The sequence below is a fragment of the Protopterus annectens genome, chromosome 14.part0 (assembly GCF_019279795.1).
Source record: "Protopterus annectens isolate FY-2018-M chromosome 14.part0, PAN1.0, whole genome shotgun sequence".
Taxonomy (NCBI): domain Eukaryota; kingdom Metazoa; phylum Chordata; order Ceratodontiformes; family Protopteridae; genus Protopterus; species Protopterus annectens.
In genome coordinates this window covers 693301235-693320372 of record NC_056748.1, presented here as the reverse complement: position 1 = coordinate 693320372, position 19138 = coordinate 693301235, and the positions used below count along the sequence as shown (strand labels likewise).

At 44.5% G+C, this 19138-nt stretch overlaps 1 protein-coding gene across 2 annotated transcripts in view; it reads right to left on the bottom strand.

The window, feature by feature from the left end:
- The window catches only part of ZBTB48 (zinc finger and BTB domain containing 48), an 823012-nt gene that overhangs the window by 464132 nt on the left and 339742 nt on the right, over positions 1-19138 (bottom strand). For both annotated transcript variants that reach the window (XM_044056423.1, XM_044056424.1), the window contains exon 3: positions 15657-15931. In XM_044056423.1, coding sequence (XP_043912358.1) covers positions 15657-15931 — 275 coding nt within the window. The remainder of the gene's footprint in view (positions 1-15656; positions 15932-19138) is intronic.

Here is a 19138-nt window from a genome sequence, read left to right as displayed (position 1 = left end):
CGTTCCTTACTTTATCCACAAATAAAAAAAAAAATTAAAAAAAAAAGTATTTTTTTCTTCTTTGAGAATTGAGTTTCTAGCAAATTTATATATAATGTTCTGTAATAATTTTTGTAATCATGGATTGAAATGTTATGTAATAATCTGCTATTACTTTTTGTACATGCATTTATATGTTAACCATTTTATGTTTATGTTTATGTTTATCTTTTTGTTAATCTCTTCAAGTGGAGCTTATCTCCCTGGGCCTCTGCTGAAAATGGACATGTATCCAGTTAAACTTACCTGGTCAACAAATGTAAACTAAATAAATAAATAAATAAATAAATAAATAAAATAAAGTGGTGGGACAGGACTGCTGCTGAGGAGTCAGGCTGTCACAATCTTTACAGTTTAATAGGTTTCTACCATTAAGATCAGTATTTAGTCACAGTTCCAGTTAATTGCAGCATCTGTTGTGTGATACGTGGATGCTGGACTGTTGACTATCACTGTCACTGCAGGGGTGTACAGCTATCCAAGACCTGCTCCAAACAACTGCAGTGAACAGTGCTATGTAAGTGTGAATGAGCAGCTGCATAGTGCATGTGGAGTAGCAGTTGCTGCAGTACTTCTGAACTTAAATAAGCTGGTCTTAATGTTCTGAGATTTAGGAAAAAATACAGTTAATGAACTCCACTGTATGTGCAATTAATGATCTTCTGTTTCAGTGACAGCACCAAAAGCAGTTGTAACTGAAAGCTGTCAATGATCTCTTGGGATGAATGTTCTGTCTGAAAGCCTGGAGCCACCATTTAATTATCAGAAAAAAACTGGACCACAGTTCCAAAAAAAATGGACCAGAGAAAACACCAAACCAGTTCTAATCAGAGCACTCTGCATACAGTAATTATTCTAAATGGCACAGCAACTTAGTGGGAAGCTCTCTGCCTCAGTTCCATGGGTTGGGGTTCAGTCCTAACCTCTACTATCTGTGTGAGTTTTTTCAAGGAATGCCTCCCCCCCCCCCAAAAAAAACATTTTGGTTGACTGGTTACCTCAAATTTACACACATACACACATTATATATATATATGCTGCATTTATACTTGTCCTAGTGATCTATGTCATTAAGTTATGGTTGATAAAATGCACTCTTGCTGAAAACAGCTGTAACATGCAACCAAACCACTACATGTCCTCAAAGTCATATAGTACGCATTGTATTTTAACAAAGAGCAATTCTGATAAAAGTCATTTAATAGTGGTAGCTGCAAACTTAACTTTTTAAATTCAAAAGCTGTCATGTTTGCGGATATAGTTTTTAATGTCATTCTTCTCCTTAAAAAAAAGCCAGTTACACGTATAAAAGAAAAATGGCAATTTCCACTGCTGCTCTTTAAATGCTTAAATAATGCATCCATGCTACTGCACGTATCTCCGTAAATCATCCAAGTTTTAAAAACCCTAGTGGTTTTGCCAGTACAGCATCACATACACACCATGCAATGTAAATAATACATTTAGAATTGCACTTTGTGTTGAAGTTGATGAAATAAAACAAAATCTTCTGAATACCTCCTATATGAAATTCCTTCACCGGTTTCACATAGTCACAGCAAACAAGAAAAGCAACACTTCAAATATTGTTGAATTCTACAATCCAACAAGTAATTCCATATTAACACCCAACCTAAACCAGGGCATTCAAACATAAAATTACTTCTTTTCTGACAAATGCACTTATTAGAGAATTATTTTTCAGCAAATACCCACTGTTTGTTGAAATGTACATAAATAGCATTAATTCCTGGTTGGTATGAAACAATAACCTTACTTGGATGCTCTGATCTGTTAAATGTATAACATGATTACTAAAACATCACAGTTCATTTCTGCATATTTGTTTTATGTTCTCAGTAAGTTAACAATACCCATGTTTCAGACATGTGTACCATGGTAGGATTCAAACAGCGCAGGGCTAATTAACAGCCAAGGGAAGGGTGTGGGGAATCAAAGACAATACTCAGCGCACTACAGCTGTGAGCCACTCTGTGAAATGAACTCTCCACTACTTGTGCTGCTCAAGTGTGCAGCATTCATTTTTTCCTGCGTGCAAATTGATGACTTACCTGAAACTGAACAAAAATCTATTTAAGAAGCATTATTTGTGATTTAAGGTTATGCCTAACAAGGTGTTTTGGATGGCAAGCATTTGCCTGTAATACATAATTTTATTAGCAGATTCACTAAAAGATTCAGTGGATAAAGAAACAAATATCATCTCAATCTTAACTAAAATATCAGGAAAGGAAACTACTGCTAACTATATGTGCCACAACACAAAAATCTGATGTATGTGCAGATATCACACAAAATTGTCCCATTCTTTACACAGCCCTTTCAAATGATCAAACCAGTGTCAAGATATATTCTCTATTAAAGAGTATGACTGTACAAAAACTAGTGATGTCATTATAAATATATACATGTTCTCAATAACCCATAGTTAAAGCAGCATATTTGGGGCTACGACGGCCCAGCAATACTCCATATTAAATACAATGGTATCTCATATAAAGTGCTAGGTGCCAACTTGATGCACTTAATATCACTAAAAAAATCCAAAATCATTGCAGTCTGACTCCTGCTTGAATTTCTTCTGGTAAAAGTCTCAATCTTTAATCCAGACTTTAGAAAGAGCTTTGATCAAACTTCCTATAGTATAAATAATGGGACACCAGTGGGATCCTTATTATGTTTTACAATTTAGGAAAGGGACACCTAGTCAGACTATTATTTCTGAAGAATACTGGTCAAATACATCTGAAATTTCCTACACTGACTAATCCAGCATCCTGATGATGGGTTTCTTCATCTGGTGACTGACTTGTTGCTTCTGGATTTGAAGCTTGCAGCAAGAATACTGAAGGTATTGATATAGATAATCCCTATGATTAATCCCATTTCTGAAGCTGATATTTTTTAGCTATTTTTTTGCAATTTTAGTGATGGATTCTTTGGGAGCGTCTGGACTACAAAAAGGGAGGACTTTACTTCTCAGTTTCAATCTTTTCTGATGCTTCTCTAAACTTTATGCCTGGGCTAGTGCTTGATGTGGGATTGAACTTTTGTTACTTGTTACTAAAGCCTTCTATGTTATATGTTCAGGGCAGGCTAGGTTAATAAATTAATCAGATTCTGCATTAATAACTAGTTATATTTCAAACAAGGGCTGGAGTTTTAACTTGTTTATATTTTTTTCTGAAAGTTTATTCTTATTAGATAAGCCTGCTTTGTTTGGTTTTTCATATATCTGTCTGTACACCATTATGATACCCTTGGAATAAGCAATAAAAAAACTGACTAGCTTAAAAATGAAAGCTAACTCTCTCACTTTTTTGCTGGTTCTCTCAGCACAACAAAGTATTTGTCACAGTGCTACTCATCTTGTACCATTTCATTTTAAAGCCTTCAACCTCAGCATCACCCCCATCCAATATTCTACAGTGAAATTCTGTTTTTCAAAGATGTACTACCCTATACTTCAGAGCATTAAATTTAAAATTCCAACTTAATACCACACTTCTAACTTTTAAGTTTATTTTATGGACTTATTTTTGTCACTTAACTTACACAAATATACTGAACAGTATACACAGATCTTCAGTTGAAGAACCTGTTGCTTTTCACACAAAAGACCCAAAAAGTACAGTTTTGTACCTACCATAAATGTAGATGTTCGAGTGTTCACACTGCTGCAGTCATTACACTTGGATTATCCTGCCATCAGGCGGTCCCGCAGTCGGCCTGAGTTCCAAAGTCTTGGTCGGGCATCGGTTGCTGTCGCTTCTTCCCTGACGTCAGTGCGCCAGGGGTATATAAGATGCATCCAACGCCATTTTCTTTAGTTTTTCTTGCCCCAGATGTCAGGTGCCCCCAAGTAGGTAGGCAATACATACTGCTAATCAAAAATATACAGTAAAAAAATACCTTCAGTTACCAGCAAATACACCCCAAAGGTTGCATAGGATAGAAAGGTATATATAAGTCCAGCTAGTTCAGAGGGGATGGAGGGAGGGTAACCTGGACTGCAGCAGTGTGAACACTCTAACATCTACATTTATGGTAGGTACAAAACTGTACTATGTTCATCGTGTTACACTGCTGCAGTCATTACACTTGGGTATAATCCCAAAGCTGAGGTTGGGTGGCTGGTCTATAAAGAGTTAGGATTGGCTATGAGGCCCTGCAGAACTGCAGTGGCAAATCCTGCTCTGGATTTAGAGTAAAGAGGCAGGTGGTAATGCTTGGTAAAGGTGTGCACTGAACTCCAAGTTGCAGCCTCCAAAATTTCCTTGGTAGGTACTCCTCTGAGAAAGGCTGTTGAAGTGGTTGTTGCCCTGGTGGAATGTGGCCTAATGTTATTTGGGACTGATTTTCCATGCTGTGTGTAGCAGTACCGAATACAGTGTCCTATCCATTTGGATATAGTCTGCTTTGAGATAGCCTTGTCCTGTGATCCTGCAGCATATGCTACAAACAGTTGCTCAGTTTTCCTGAAAGCCTTTGTTTTGTCCAAGTAGAAGCGTAGCTGCCTGTGTATGTCCAAAGAATGCAGAAGTTTCTCCCCTTTATTCTGGGGGTTTGGATAAAAAGTTGGCAAATGGATGGTTTTGGTTAAGCGCCACACTAGATATCACCTTTGGCATAAAGGTAGGGTTTGTCCTTAAAGATAACCTGTCCTGATGAAAAATTATAAAAGGTTGAACTGCCATTAATGCCTGTAGCTCTCAGACTCTTCGTGCTGAAGTTACTGCCAGGAGCAGAACTGTTTTCCATGATAAAAATTTTAGATCGGCTGTATTGGCTGGCTCAAAAGGTGGCAGGGTCAGTTTTTCCAAAACGAAATTGAGGTCCCAAGTTGGTGTTGGTGCTCTCCGGGGCGGTCTTATGTTTTTAGCCCCTCTGGAGGTACTGCTTTAGCAAAGGATGAGGGAATAAAGGAGGATCCATGTTGTAATGTGCTGAAATGGCAGAGGCGTGGATCTTAATTGATGAGAAGGATAAGTCTCTGTCCAGCATCTCAGTTAGGTATTGTAAAATCTGAGGAATGTTTGGAACAAGAGGGTCAAGGCTTTGAGCCTGGTTCCAGGCACAGAATCTCTTCCATTTTTCTGAGTAAGCGTTCCTGGTGCTAGGCCTCCTGGCCTCCAAAATGACATCCATAACAGCTTTAGAGAGAGGTGTTGTCTGTTTGACTTATGTATCTGCCATGCAGCCAGGTTTAGTGTTTTGAGCTGACCGTGCAGGATCTGACTGTTTTGCTGAGTCAGAAGTTGTGGTATTTGAGGCAAAATCCATGGTGGGCCTTGAGCCAAGTTCCTTAAGATAGGGTATCAGTGCTGGCGTGGCCAGTCTGGAGCAATCAGGATCATCTCTGTTTTTTCTTGTCTGGCTTTTAGGAGTACCTTTGAAAGGAGAGGCAGTGGCGGGAAGGCATAAACTTTTAGGTTTTTCCAGCTGAAAAGAAGAGCATCCACTTTCCATGCTTGTTTGTGATAAGTCCTTGTGCAGAATTTTTGTAGTTGGCAATTCAGTGGAGAGGCAAAAAGATCTATGTCTGGGCATCCCCAATTTTACGTTACCATGCTGAAGATTTGTGGATTCAATTTCCATTCGTGAGGGTCCATGATATTTCTGCTTAGGTCGTCTGCCAGAGTATTTTTCTTTCCTGGCAGGAATTGTGCTTGCAGGTGAACTTGATACGTTAGAGCTGTGTTCCACAAGGTCATGGCTTGCCTGCATAGGGGATAAGAATGAGTGCCCCCTTGCTTGTTTATGTACCACATTACTGTGGTGTTGTCTGTTGTCTGTCTTTAGTAATAATTGTCCTGGATGTAGAAGGTCCTTGAAAGCTGTTAGGGCATTTTGAACAGCCAACATCTCCTTTTGATTGATGTGAAGATGCATCTGGTCTGTGGTCCACTTGCCCTGAATGCATTTTCCTGCCATGTGCGCTCCCCAGGCGAATCTGAAGCATCCGTTGTTAGAGTTTGCCTGGCTGTGGGTTGGGTAAAAGGCTGACCCTTGTTTAGGTGACATGCCTGTGCCCACCATCGAAACTCCTGTTGTAGGCAGAGAATCATTGGTACTACTGCTTCTATACTGTGAGAGTGTTGAGTCCAAACACTTTTCAGGTACCATTGTAATTTCCTCATATGCAGTCTGGCATATGGTATTAGTAGTATGCAGGATGCCATGAATCCCAGGGCCTGCAGAATTTTTCTTGCAGGGAAATGGGACTTTCTTGCCAGCAATTGAAAATATTGAGTTAGTTGAACTTGTTTGTCTGGCGTGAGGTAAGCCATCTGGGCCGTTGTATTTAAGCTGGCACCCAGGAATATAATCTGTTGCAAGGGTACTAGTTTTGACTTCTTTTCGTTTACTGTGTACCCTGGAGAAATTAGCAACCTTTTTACAAACGCCAGATGCTGTAGAAGAATGTGCTTTGTCTCTGCTTGAATGAGGCAGTCGTCCAGGTATGGATATATTTGAATTCCTTTTTGTCTGCAAAATGCAATTACTGGTGCCAGGCACTTTGTGAAGACCCTGGGTGCAGTAGATAAGCCAAAGGGCAGTGCAGAGAATTGGTAATGCATTGTACCAGCTTTGAATCGGAGGTATCTTCTGCAATTTTGTCTGATAGGGACATGCAGGTATGCCTCTTTGAGGTCCAGAGTAACAAGCCAAGCCTTCTTGCCCAGCATAGGTAGAAGCTGCTGTAATGTCAACATTTTGAATTTCGGAATATCCAGCTAAGTATTCAGAATTGAAAGGTCTAGTATGGGCCTCCAGGCCTTGTCCTTTCTGGGGACCAGGAAGAGTCTTGAGTAAAATCCTTGTCCTTGTTCCTGTTGTGGTACTTTTTGAATAGCTCTCACGTCCATGAGGGCTGAAATTTGTTTTTGTGCCTATGCCCATTGATTTTGTGGCAGGTCTGGCATTCCTTTTAGCCTTGGTAAAGTATGAAAGTGGAATCTGTAACCTTGAGACACAATATTCAGGACCCATTTGTCCTGGGTGATTGTTTGCCAGTTTTGAGAAAAAAGTGCTAACTTTCCCCCTAAGGAGGCTTCCAAAAGGGATGTGCTTGGCATACGGAGGGGAAAGTCATTGTGACTGTTTTCTGTAAGGTTGAGACTTGTCCTCACCACCTTTTGGGGTTGAGGTGCCCCCACTGTCGTTGTCTGTTTGAGCCTTGGGGTGGAGATCTGCCTCTTGGGCGTCTGTATCTGCCTCTCTGTGGCCTGTCTGACAATGGAAAGGACCAATTCTTTGTTGGCCAATTTCTGCTAAACCGAGGTGGCTGTACCTGTAAGAAATCCTTGACTGTTTACATAGATTTAGCTTTATCCTCCATTTTCTTTAACACCTCTTCGGCCTTAACACCAAACAAAGTATCATGCTGTAAAGGAGCATCCAATAATTTTGCCTTAATATGATCAGGTAAACTTTGTTCTTTTAACCAAGCATGTCTTCGAATCACAGAACCTGTAACTGCGGCTCTACAAGAGGCCTCTAAAGAATCAAAACCACATTGCAGAGTATGTTTTCCCACCTGTTCAACTGCATGCAATAAATCCTGCATTTCTTTACAATCAGGAGCTTCTGTGCTTGCAAGCATTCTCTGTTTTAACTGGGCCATTAAATATTGTTGATGCTTAAGCATGTGAAACTGGCAATTTAAAGCTCTTACTGCTAAAGTTGCAGAAGTGTATACTTTCTTCCCCATCTATCCAAAGCTATGGAATCTCTGTCAGAGGGTACTGGATTTTTTGCAATGGAAGCCTTAAACCCTTTTGGACCCTGGGAAATAGTTTCTGGATCAGCAGAAGGGTTTTTGTAAAGGAACTTGTGAGAGTCAGGGACTCTATAATACCTATCTGGCTTGCCTGGAGCAGGGGGCAAAGAGTCAGGAGATAAACTGGATTCAGAGAACACATCCTCCACAATATCTAGCACAGGCGGAATAGCCAGGGGCTTGTGTTGAGGCAATAAGAGGAAATCCCTCAGCCTTTTCTTGGATTCTGAATAATCCTGGCTTTCCCAATGGAAATGCTCCCTCATGGTATGTAAAGTTTCCCCAAAAGAATAATCCTCAGGAAGAGAGGCTGAAGGGATAGATTCTTCAGCATCAGAGTCCTCATAGGGGGGGAGAGAGTATCCCTGGTCTGAAGAGGACTCATAGTCTGTATCCTGCCTAGGCCTTTTCTCAGGAGGGGGATGGGAACCCCTGATTAGAGTAATGAGGTCTTCGGCCATTTTAAGCATCTGTTTCTTAGGCATGGAGGACTGTCCAGGAGAATGCTGTACTTGTTTCTTTGTCTTTAATGGTACTTTTGTCTTGGCTGTTGTTGTAATGGTAAGTTGTGAAGGTCTAAAAACACCCTCAGAAGCCAATGCCTGCTCAGCGGCTCCGCACCCATCTAAGGGATTAGTTCCATAGGTCCAATACCCTGAGTTTCCAGAGGCCTAGATGTCTCCACGTGGGAGTCGGCAGCGGCCTAGGGCTCTGAGGTAGCGGGTGTCAGGGGCTGCGAAAGCGCCTCACTGAGAACCGGCGACTGGCCTAGAAGAGGTTTCGTCATTGGTTTTGGACCTCGGATGCCTGTCTTTATCCTTGTCTTTGCGTTTTTTCGGTATTGAGGTCATCGGCTGATCCAACGGCATCGTATAATTGAACCTTCGGCCAAAGTAGTGCAAAGCAAAATCAAAACGTCTTTTTACAGTGCGTTTGTTAAATCTAGCACAAAACCGACAACTAGTGACGTCGTGATCAGGGCCTAGGCATGGAATACAGTAAAAGTGGAAGTCCTTATGAGGTATTTGCTTCCCACAAGAAATACAATTATTAACTTTTTCTGACATCGGTCTGAGGCAGGAAAAAAGTTTCCCCAATGGGGTACTTAGCTTTATTTAAGACTTCGGATCTGAAATTCGACTTCGGAAATTTCAGGAGTCGGCCGACCGGCACTTGCGAACTGCTTCTGCTTCGGGCACCACGCGGCAAGAAAGACTGAAGAAAATGGCGTCGGATGCATCTTATATTCCCCTGGCACACTGACGTCAGGGAAGAAGCGACAGCAACTGATGCCGGACCAAGACTTTGGAACTCAGGCTGACTGTGGGACCGCCTGACGGCAGGATAACCCAAGTGTAATGACTGCAGCAGTGTAACACGATGAACATCAAGAAGTCATGTACTCACCATAACGTTCGATGTATGTAGTCCATCTCGCCTCACATTCTTACCCGTGGGTTCGGAGCCGAATGTTGGCTCTGACTCTACCATACTTTAGCTCAAAGTCTTTCAATTGGCTGGGCCAAAATGGTATCCCATGCTGCACCGCTCTCTATCCTCAGATCTAGTTTGCTGCGAGCACCAGCACTCACTCTCCATGCATAACACCTAAGGAAGGAAGAACAAACCAAGAATTAAGGGAATTCTGAAACCAGGCCTAACCTCTAGATCCTCCAAGATGGGGGACGGTTGGGGGGGGGGGGGTAAGTAAGAATGTGAGGCGAGATGGACTACATACAGCGAATGTTATGGTGAGTACATAACTTCTTGATGTTATGTAGTCCAATCTCGCCTATATTCTTACCCGTGGGACAGCGTCCCCAGCATCTAAATCCTGGGAGGCTCAGTGGAATATACTCCTGAGCACTGTGGAACCAAAGGAAGATCTGCCTCTAGATACCAAATCCAATTTGTAGTGAGTAATAAAGGTGTGAGGAGACGCCCATGTAGCCGCAGCACAAATATCATCCATAGACAATCTGGCCTGAAAAGCTGTAGACGTAGATACAGACCAGGTAGTGTGAGCCTTCACTCAGAACAGTAAATCTCTTCCCCCTGAAGTATAAAAGAAAGAAATACAACTGGAAATCCACCTAGACAACGTGAATTTGGAAACAGGAGACCCAATTCTGTTTTCCGAAAATGAAACAAACTGATCAGATTTTCTGAGGTCCTTTGTTCTGTGCAAATAAAATCGTAATCGTCTGTGCACATCCAACTGATGAAATTTGAATTCTGCCTTGTTCGAGAACTGAGGAAAAAAACACTGGTAATTCAATGGATTGGTTAAGGTTACTAACTGATGCTACTTTAGGAAGAAAGGAAGGATTCGGTCCGAGACAAACCCTGTCTTTATGAAAAATCAAATAAGGTGGTTTAATTGATAAAGCTTGAAGCTCCAAAACACGTCTGGCTGAAGTGATGGCTACCAAAAAGACAGTCTTCCAAGTTAAGAATTTTTAAATCACAAGTGGCTGCAGGCTCAAAGGGGGGGGGGGTGAAGTAAGACCCTGTAGAACAAAGTCTAAGTCCCAAGGCATAACAGGTTCAGAGACAGGAGGACGAAGCAACAAAGTGCCTTTCAGGAAAGCCTTACAGAGTCTATGTGCCATTAGACTAGGTTCCTCTGCGACGTGAAAGGTAGAAATCGCCGCCAACTGGACTTTAATGGTTGCGGCAGCTGATCCCTGGTTGAAAAGCATAGAGAGAAGCTCCAATACTGATGAGATTAGAGCTGTGTAAGGGTCAATCTGTTTGGCATGTGCCCAGATGGAAAATCTCTTCCATTTGCTGTAATAAATCTTCCTGGTCGAAGGCTTATGAGAGGAAGATAGAATATGAACCACATCCGGCAAAAAATGGTGAAGCCTAACTAATGATGGAAGTGGAGTAGCCAAGCTGTCAACCGGAGGGTTCGAAGAGAGGGATGGAGCTGCCCTGACATATAAGTCAGTAAGTCTGGTTGTGGGTCCAGAATCCAAGGAGCGTCCATGAGATAGGGATGGAGAAAGGGGAACCAAATTTGATGAGGCCAGTGTGGAGCAATCAGAATCATTTTGCTTCCCAAGGATTGCGCTTTCTGAATAACCTTTGACAGCAAAGGAACCGGAGGGAAGGCATATAGTAGACCGGAGGGCCATTCGTGGACTAGAGCATCCCTGGGTGACTCTCTCTGAGGGGGAATAAGGGTGAAGTAGCTGCTGCATTTGGCATTGAGGGGGCTGGCAAAAAGGTCACAGCAAGGCTGACTCCACCTGCAGAAAATCTGCTCCGCAACTTCACAGTTCAGGGACCACTCGTGAGGCATCAGAATACCTCTGCTTAGCCTGTCTGCGATCACATTGGACTTCCCCGGAATGTGCATTGCCACCAGAAAACGCTGGAAAGACACTGCCCACTGCCACACTCGCATGGCCTCTCTGCAAAGGGGATACAACTTGGTTCCTCCCTATTTGTTCAAATACCATACCACCGACATATTGTCTGAGTGGATTGCAATAGTCGAGAGGAAGAAAGCTCTGAAGTGCTTGCAACGTTAGTAGCACTGCTCTCATCTCCATGACACTGATATGCAGATACATCTCATGTTCTTGCCACGTGCCTTGGACTGTCCTGCCTAGATAATGCCCTCCCCACCTCATCTGGGAGGCATCCGTGGTCACCGTGGCAACCGGAGGCGAAGGAATGAAGGGTTTTCCCGCATTGAGGTTGTCGGTGTGCAGCCACCAACTGAGATCCTGTCTGCACCTGTCTGTGAGCAGAATAGAGTGAGAAAGTGGTAGACATTGAAGAGACCACTGGGCGAAGAGTAGTCACTGAAGGAGCCTCATATGTAACCTTGCCAGGGGAACTAACATAATCGTAGCAGCCATCGTCCCCAACAATTGGAGGACCAATCTTGTCTTCACTCTCCTCAGAGAGAGCAAGGCGTAAATCTGTTGTTGTAAAACTCTGATTCTTTCCTGTGGTAAAAATGCCCGCATGAGCACGGTGTCTAATTCGGTGCCTATAAAGGTGACATGCTGCGAGGGCAACAAGGCAGATTTCTCCCAGTTCAAGGTGATGCCCAACTGTTGACATAGGTTGATAGTGGCATCTCTGGTCTGAAGTAGCAGATGCCTGGTGGTGGCAGTAAGGAGCCAGTCATCCAGGTATGGAAACACTTGGAATCCCTGACGTCTCAAGTGAGCAGTCACCACTGCCATGCATTTGGTAAACACCCTGGGGGCTGTGGTGAGACCAAAGGGCAGGGCTCGAAACTGAAAGTGACTGGCTCCCAGCCAGAAGCATAGGTGACTTCTGGATGCCCTGTCCATCTTTATGTGGTAGTAAGCATCCTTGAGGTCGATGGAGCACATCCACACTTCTTTTCCCAACAATGGGAGAATAGATTGCAATGTGACCATATGGAACTTGGACTTTTGCACATGGGTGTTCAATCGGCTAAGATCCAAAATGAGTCTCAGGTCCCCTGTCCTTTTCGGCACCAAAAAGAATATGGAGTAAGTCCCTAATCCGGTCTGGTCTGAGGGGACATGTTGGATGGCTCCCTTTTCTAGCAGCTTTGAAACCTCTGAAGCTGTGGAATCCCTTTGACTGGGTGGAACATCCGGGATTTTCTTGATTGGAGGGGGAGTTGACGAGAAGGGAATGGTATATCCTCCGGAAATTATTTGTAGAACCCATTGGGGTCCTGGGTGATACGTTGCGAGGCCTCCGGGTATAGTGAGATGCGACCGCCGACTGGCTCTGGAAACGCACAGTCGTGCCTCCCATCAGGAGCGGCGGTAGGGAGTACCACGAAAGGATTCACGGTCTCCCGAGTTACGAGGGCCTCCTCTGCCCCTAGGGCGGCGTCTACCTGAATAACCACCCCCCTCTCCCCTGCCTCTGTAGGGGGACTCACCTTGTGCATCGGGAAAAAACCTCTGTGATTTCTTGAACCACATCTTCCCACCCTTCTGGGCCTTGGGATAAGGCCTAGAGGGAAGGGGAAAACGGACTCCTACGGCAGACGGAGCGTTTCCCTCTTGCTCGCACCTAGTGAGAGTGTCTTTCACCTTTGTTCCGAACAAAGAGGAACCATCAAACGGGGCGTCGGTGAATGTAGACTTGAAGGCCTCCACGAAATGACAAAGGTACATCCAGGCATCTCTTCTAAGAGCGTCTCCTGAACTTGCTGCCCTACTCACTCCCTCAGCTGCCTGAGAGAGATCAGCCTCATGGAGGAGTTCGCAATAGAATTGAGGGTAGACATCTGAGCGTTGACTTTCTGAGCAACCGCCTCAGAAACGTTACCCGTTAGAGTATCTCCAAGCTCCTTTAGGAGATCTCTCTGGATCCGTGTAAAGTGTGATAAGTAATTCAGTGACTGCAAAGTAAAGGCCGCTGAAGAAAACATATGCTTCCCGTACCGGTCCATAGTCCTAGACTCCTTGTAAGGGGGATGGACGGTGGAAGAAGTCTCTGCCAATTCCTTCTTGGTGGCCGTTGCCACCACCATGGCATCCACAGGGACTCCCTTGGATAGAAATTCCTTATCAGAAGGGGCAGACAAAAATTTATTGGGTCTCCTGGGGACTGGTTCCACAGAGTTGGGGGTTACCCACACCCTTCGACAAACCAGATCCAGAAGCTCATCAAAGGGAGGAGACACCCAGGAAGTGGAGGGCTGAGCACCAAAGGCCTTCAGGAACACAGACTCCTCTTCGGAGGGGGCTTTGGATGGCCAGTCACCTCTTTGCTTCAAAATCTGTAGGATGTCAGAGAAAGAAACATCCTCAGAGGATGACTTAGGGGACCCCTCCGACTCCTCGAGGTCGGTGTCTGACGTGAGAAACTCATCTTGGGAATCTATGTGCTTCCCCCTGCACGTTCTCTTTCTGGGTGGCTCCTCAGGTAAAAACTCTGAGGGGCCCTCAAATATGGAGACCACTCGTGGGGGTACCCTGAGGCCTTCGGGCTCCGCTGTCAAGAGACAGAGGGCGATCAAAGACCAGCACCGGTGCTGTAGGGGACAGAGTGACTGAACTGTATGATGCCGCTGACGACCTGGCCAGCGCGATCCGCATGGCCTCAAAAGCTGGTCCTCCCAAGTCCGAAGATCGATCAGCCATGGAAGACCTCTGATCAGAAGGTACCAGGTCCAAAGCCGAGACAGGATTCAGGCTTCCCCGAGCCGAAGCACCGAGAGGGAGACTAGGAGCCAAGAGGTGTCCTGAAGCCTCCCCCTCGGGTTCAACCGAGGAATCCTGAGTCCTGAACCCCATGGATGGCGCCAGAGTCGGAGCTGATGTCGGAACCGATAAGCCAGGAGGGGCTGTCAGAACCGACCTAGGGACATCAAACGGAGCCAAGCACTCCGGCTCCGAAAGCTGAGATGCACTCGGAGGAAGTATTGACGTAGGTAGAGGGACCAGCTCCGGAGCCGACTGGGTCGGAGCCGAAAACAATTTAGCCAGTACCGGTGGCTGAATAAGTCTCTGCACCATTCCATCAACATCCACATCCGATAAGGTCCTGGAGGATAGGGAAGGAGATCGAGACCTCCTCTCTGAAGGAGACCTGCGAGGAGGAGATACCGGCCTAATGCTAGGCGACCGGCTCCGAGAGAAAAGGAGTCAAAGCAGGTTCCATAGAAACTGACACTTCCTGCGGCCCCAAGGACAATGGAGCTGAGGATGTCATTGAAGATTTAGCTGTTTTCTCTGGCGGCTCCGAGAAGACTGATGGAGCCAGGGATCGCTTTTTAACCTTAGAAGATTTAGCTTTAGATGGGGAAGACTTAAAGCTGGAAGCACTCTCCAAACCCTCCTCGAAGGAGGGTTTCAGAAGTCCCTTCAAAATCAATTTGTTCTTCCTTTCCTGAAGAACACGCGGGCTAAAAGCATGACAAAAACTACACGATTCCTGGAGGTGAATTGCTCCCAGACAGTACACACAAACAGAGTGTCCATGAGTGATAGACATCTTATAACTGCACTTCGTGCACTTCTTAAAGCCCGAGGGCTTATGCTCCTTAGTATCTTTAGACATAGTCACTACAAAAACTGAGTCACTAACCCAACAACCAGACCAACGGTCAACCAGCCACAAGCGCGGGAACAGAACAAACAGACAGTACACCACAAAGACCTCTAACTTAAATGGTCCTAGAACACAAGGTCAAGAAAGAGGACTAGTTCCTCTAAATTAAACTGTCTTAGCCCAAGGGAAGTTAAATTAGCACACAAAGGTAAGCAAGGGGACAGACTAGGTCCTCTAACTGAAATGGGCCTAGCCCGTTGGAAACAGCTAGTGGGATACCACAAGAAACACGCTAATACAAGAAAAAAAAAACTTTTCCACAAACACAGCTCAAAGGTACACACAAATAGCTATGAAAATAGCTTTTTTTGCAAAAACTTCTCTGCTATAAAGATGAAAAGAATACTTGGCCACAGCCAGGAGCGAGACCACGTCCAAGCTACACGAGCGGCAAACGAGATCTGGGGAGAGAGCAGTGCAGCATGGGGTACCATTTTGGCCCAGCCGATTGAAAGACTTAGAGCTAAAGTATGGCCAAGTCGGAGCCGACATTCGGCTCCGAACCCACGGGTAAGAATGTAGGCGAGACTGGACTAAACATCTAAACATCTCAGGGCTTGGTTGTCAAGGCTAGGACCTTAAATATAAATGTGGTCAAATTATGATAGTACGGATATGAAATACAAAACTTCTTGTAGCACAAAATTATACGCCCAGTGCAGTGAAGATGAGAAGGCAGGTTAGGGTTGCAGCTAATGTGCCAGAAATGGAACAATGGCTTAATTACCTGTTGTGCACTTTCAGGTAGTACTTGCTAAAAAACTTCTTGTGGCATGTAGGACACTCCACTGCTTCACCATCTCTCTTTTTACTCGGATGAAATTCACTATCTAAGTTCTGTAAAATCTGCATTGCTCCTTCACTTCCACTCTTCTTGTATTTGCTGGCTTTCCTTTTCTTCTTTATAGTATCTTTCTCTGGAATATAATCTTCATCTGCTTCATCATGGATGCAGGAGTTCTCTTCTGCAATTTCCTCCTCAATGACATGGACAACTTCTGCCTGGCAATTTAAGGAAGAAGGAATAATTACACTCAGTTGTGATGTTGATATGACAGACACACAGTAGTTCAATGCACCAAGACAAAAAAGTACAGTTTTGTACCTACCATAAATGCAGACGTTCGAGTGTATACACTGCTGCAGTCATTACACTTGGGTTATCCTGCCATCAGGCGGTTCCCCAGTCGGCCTGAGTTCCAAAGTCTTGGTCCGGCTTCGGTTGCTGTCGCCTCCTCCCTGACATCAGTGCGACAGGGGTATACATGATGCAGCCAACGCCATTTTCTTCAGTTTTTCTTGCCACAGATATCAGGTGCCTCTAAATAGACAGGCAATTCCAATTGCTAATAACACATACATAAGAAAAGCAAAAAACAACTTACAGCTACCAGCAAATACTCCCCATAGGTAGTAAGGGTAGAAGACATAGGTACGTACCAGCTAGTAAGAGGGGAAGGAGGGAGGGTAACCTGGACTACAGCAGTGTACACACTCGAACATCTACATTTATGGTAGGTGCAAAACTGTACTATGTTCATCGTGTTACACTGCTGCGGTCATTACACTTGGGTAGAATCCCAAAGCTGAGATAGGGTGGCTGGTTCTATAAGGCATTAGGGGTGGCTATAAGGCCCTGCAGCACTGCAGTGGTGAAATCAACTCTGGATTTAGAGTATAGAGGCAGATGGTAATTCTTGGTGAAGGTATGTACAGAACTCCAAGTTGCTGCTTCCAAAATATCCTTGGTAGGTACTCCCCTGAGGTAAGCAGTTGAAGTTGCTGTTGCCCTGGTGGAGTGATATCTAATGCTGCTAGGTACAGGTTTTCCATGGTATGTGCAGCAGAAACGTATACAAATGTCCTACCCGTTTTGAAATAGTCTGTTTTGAAATGAGTTTTCCCTGTGCTCCTGCAGCATAAGCTACCAATAATTGCTCAGATTTTCTGAAAGCTTTGGTTTTGTCCAAGTAGAAGCGTAACTGCCTGTGAATGTCCAAAGAGTGCAGTAGTCTCTCCCCTTTATTCTGTGGTTTAGGGCAAAAAGTTGGCAGGTGAATAGTTTGGTTTAGAGCCACACTGGATACCACCTTTGGCATAAACATAGGGTTAGTTCTTAAAGACACCCTGTCCTGGTGGAAAATGAGGAAAGGTTCCACTGCCATTAGAGCCTATAATTCTGAAACTCTTCGTGCTGATGTTATTGCCAGGAGCAGAGCACTTTTCCAAGAGACATATTTTAATTCTGCTGCGTTAGCTGGCTCAAAAGGAGGCAAAGTTAGTTTTTCCAAAACAAAGTTAAGGTCCCAAGTTGGAGTAGGTGCTCTACGGGGCGGTCTTATGTTTTTAGCCCCTCTGAGGTACTGTTTTAAAAGAGGATTAGAGAAAATTGGTGGATCCGTGTTGTAGTGAGCAGAGATGGCAGAGGCATGGATCTTGATGGATGAGAAGGAGAGGCCTTTGTCCAGCATCTCAGTTAAGTATTGTAGTATCTGAGGAATGTTTGGGACAAGAGGGTCAAGGCTGTGAGCTTGGTTCCAGGCACAGAATCTCTTCCATTTATCTGAATAGGCTTTCCTGGTACTAGGCCTTCTGGCTTCCCGAATGACATCTATAACAGCTTTGGAGAGAGGCATTGCTTGCTTGACTAAGGAATCTTCCATGCAACTAGGTTTAAGGTCTTTAGCTGGCTGTGTAGTATTTGATTGTTGTGCTGAGTCAGCAGATGTGGGATTTGAGGCAAAATCCAGGGTGGTTCTTGTGCTAAGCTCCTTAAGATTGGGTACCAGTGCTGGTGTGGCCAGTCTGGTGCAATCAGGATCATCTTTGGCTATTCTTGCCTGGCTTTTATGAGTACCTTTGGCAGGAGAGGTAGTGGTGGGAAAGCGTATACTTGTAGGCTCTCCCAGCTGAATGAGAGGGCATCCACTTTCCATGCTTGTGGATGATAACTCCTTGCGCAGAAATTTTGTAGCTGGCAGTTTATTGGGGATGCAAACAGATCTATGTCCGGGCTCCACCATTTCTGTGTTGTCATTCTGAATATTTGTGGATTCAATTCCCATTCGTGGGGATTCATGATGTTTCTGCTCAAGTCGTCTGCCAGTGTGTTTTTCTCTCCTGGCAGGAATTGTGCTTGCAGATGAACTTGAAGGTTTATAACTGTGTTCCACAAGGTCATGGCTTGTCTGCATAGGGGGTAGGAGTGAGTGTCCCCTTGCTTGTTTATGTACCACATAACTCTGGTGTTGTCTGTTTTTATCAGTAGTTGTCCTGGATGCAGCAGGTCCTTGAAAGCTATAAGGCCATTTTGTACAGCTAGCATCTCTTTTTGACTGATGTGAAGATGCCTTTGTTCTGTGGGCCACGTGCCCTGAAAACATTTGCCTGCCATGTGTGCTCCCCAGGCGTAATCCAATGCATCTGTTGTCAGTGTTTGCCCTGGCTGTGGGTTGTGCAAAAGGCTGTCCCTTGTTGAGGTGACAAGCTTGAGCCCACCATTGAAACTCCTGTTGAAGGCAAAGGATTAGTGGTACAACTGTTTCCAAACTTTGACAGTGTTGAGACCATACATTCTTTAGGTACCATTGTAGTTTCCTCATATGCAGTTTGGCATATGGAATTAGTAGTATGCAGGATGCCATGTTACCCAAGGCCTGCAGAATTTTTCTTGCAGGGAGTTGGGTCTTTGTTGCTATCAATTGAAAGTATTGAGTCAGTTGTCCTTGCTTGTCTGGCGTGAGATAAGCCATCTGGGCCGTTGTGTTCAAGCTGCCACCCAGGAATATAATCTCTTGTGAGGGCACTAGTTTTGATTTCCTTTCGTTTACTGTGTACCCCAGGCAACGCCAGATGCTTTAGAAGAATGTCCTTGCTCTCTGCTTGAATCAGGCAGTACGGATAAATTTGAATTCCTTTCTGTCTGCAAAATGCAATTACTGGTGCCAGGCACTTTGTGAAGACCCTGGGCGCAATAGATAAGCCAAAGGGCAGTGCAGAGAATTGGTAGTGCATTGAACCAGCTATGAATCTGAGGTATCTTCTGCAGTTGTGTCTGATAGGGACATGCAGGTATGCCTCCTTGAGGTCCAAAGTCACAAGCCAAGCTTTCTTGCCCAGCATGGGAAGAAGCTGCTGTAATGTCAACATTTTGAATTCCAGAACATCCAGGTAAGTGTTTAGAGATGAAAGATCCAGAATGGGCCTCCA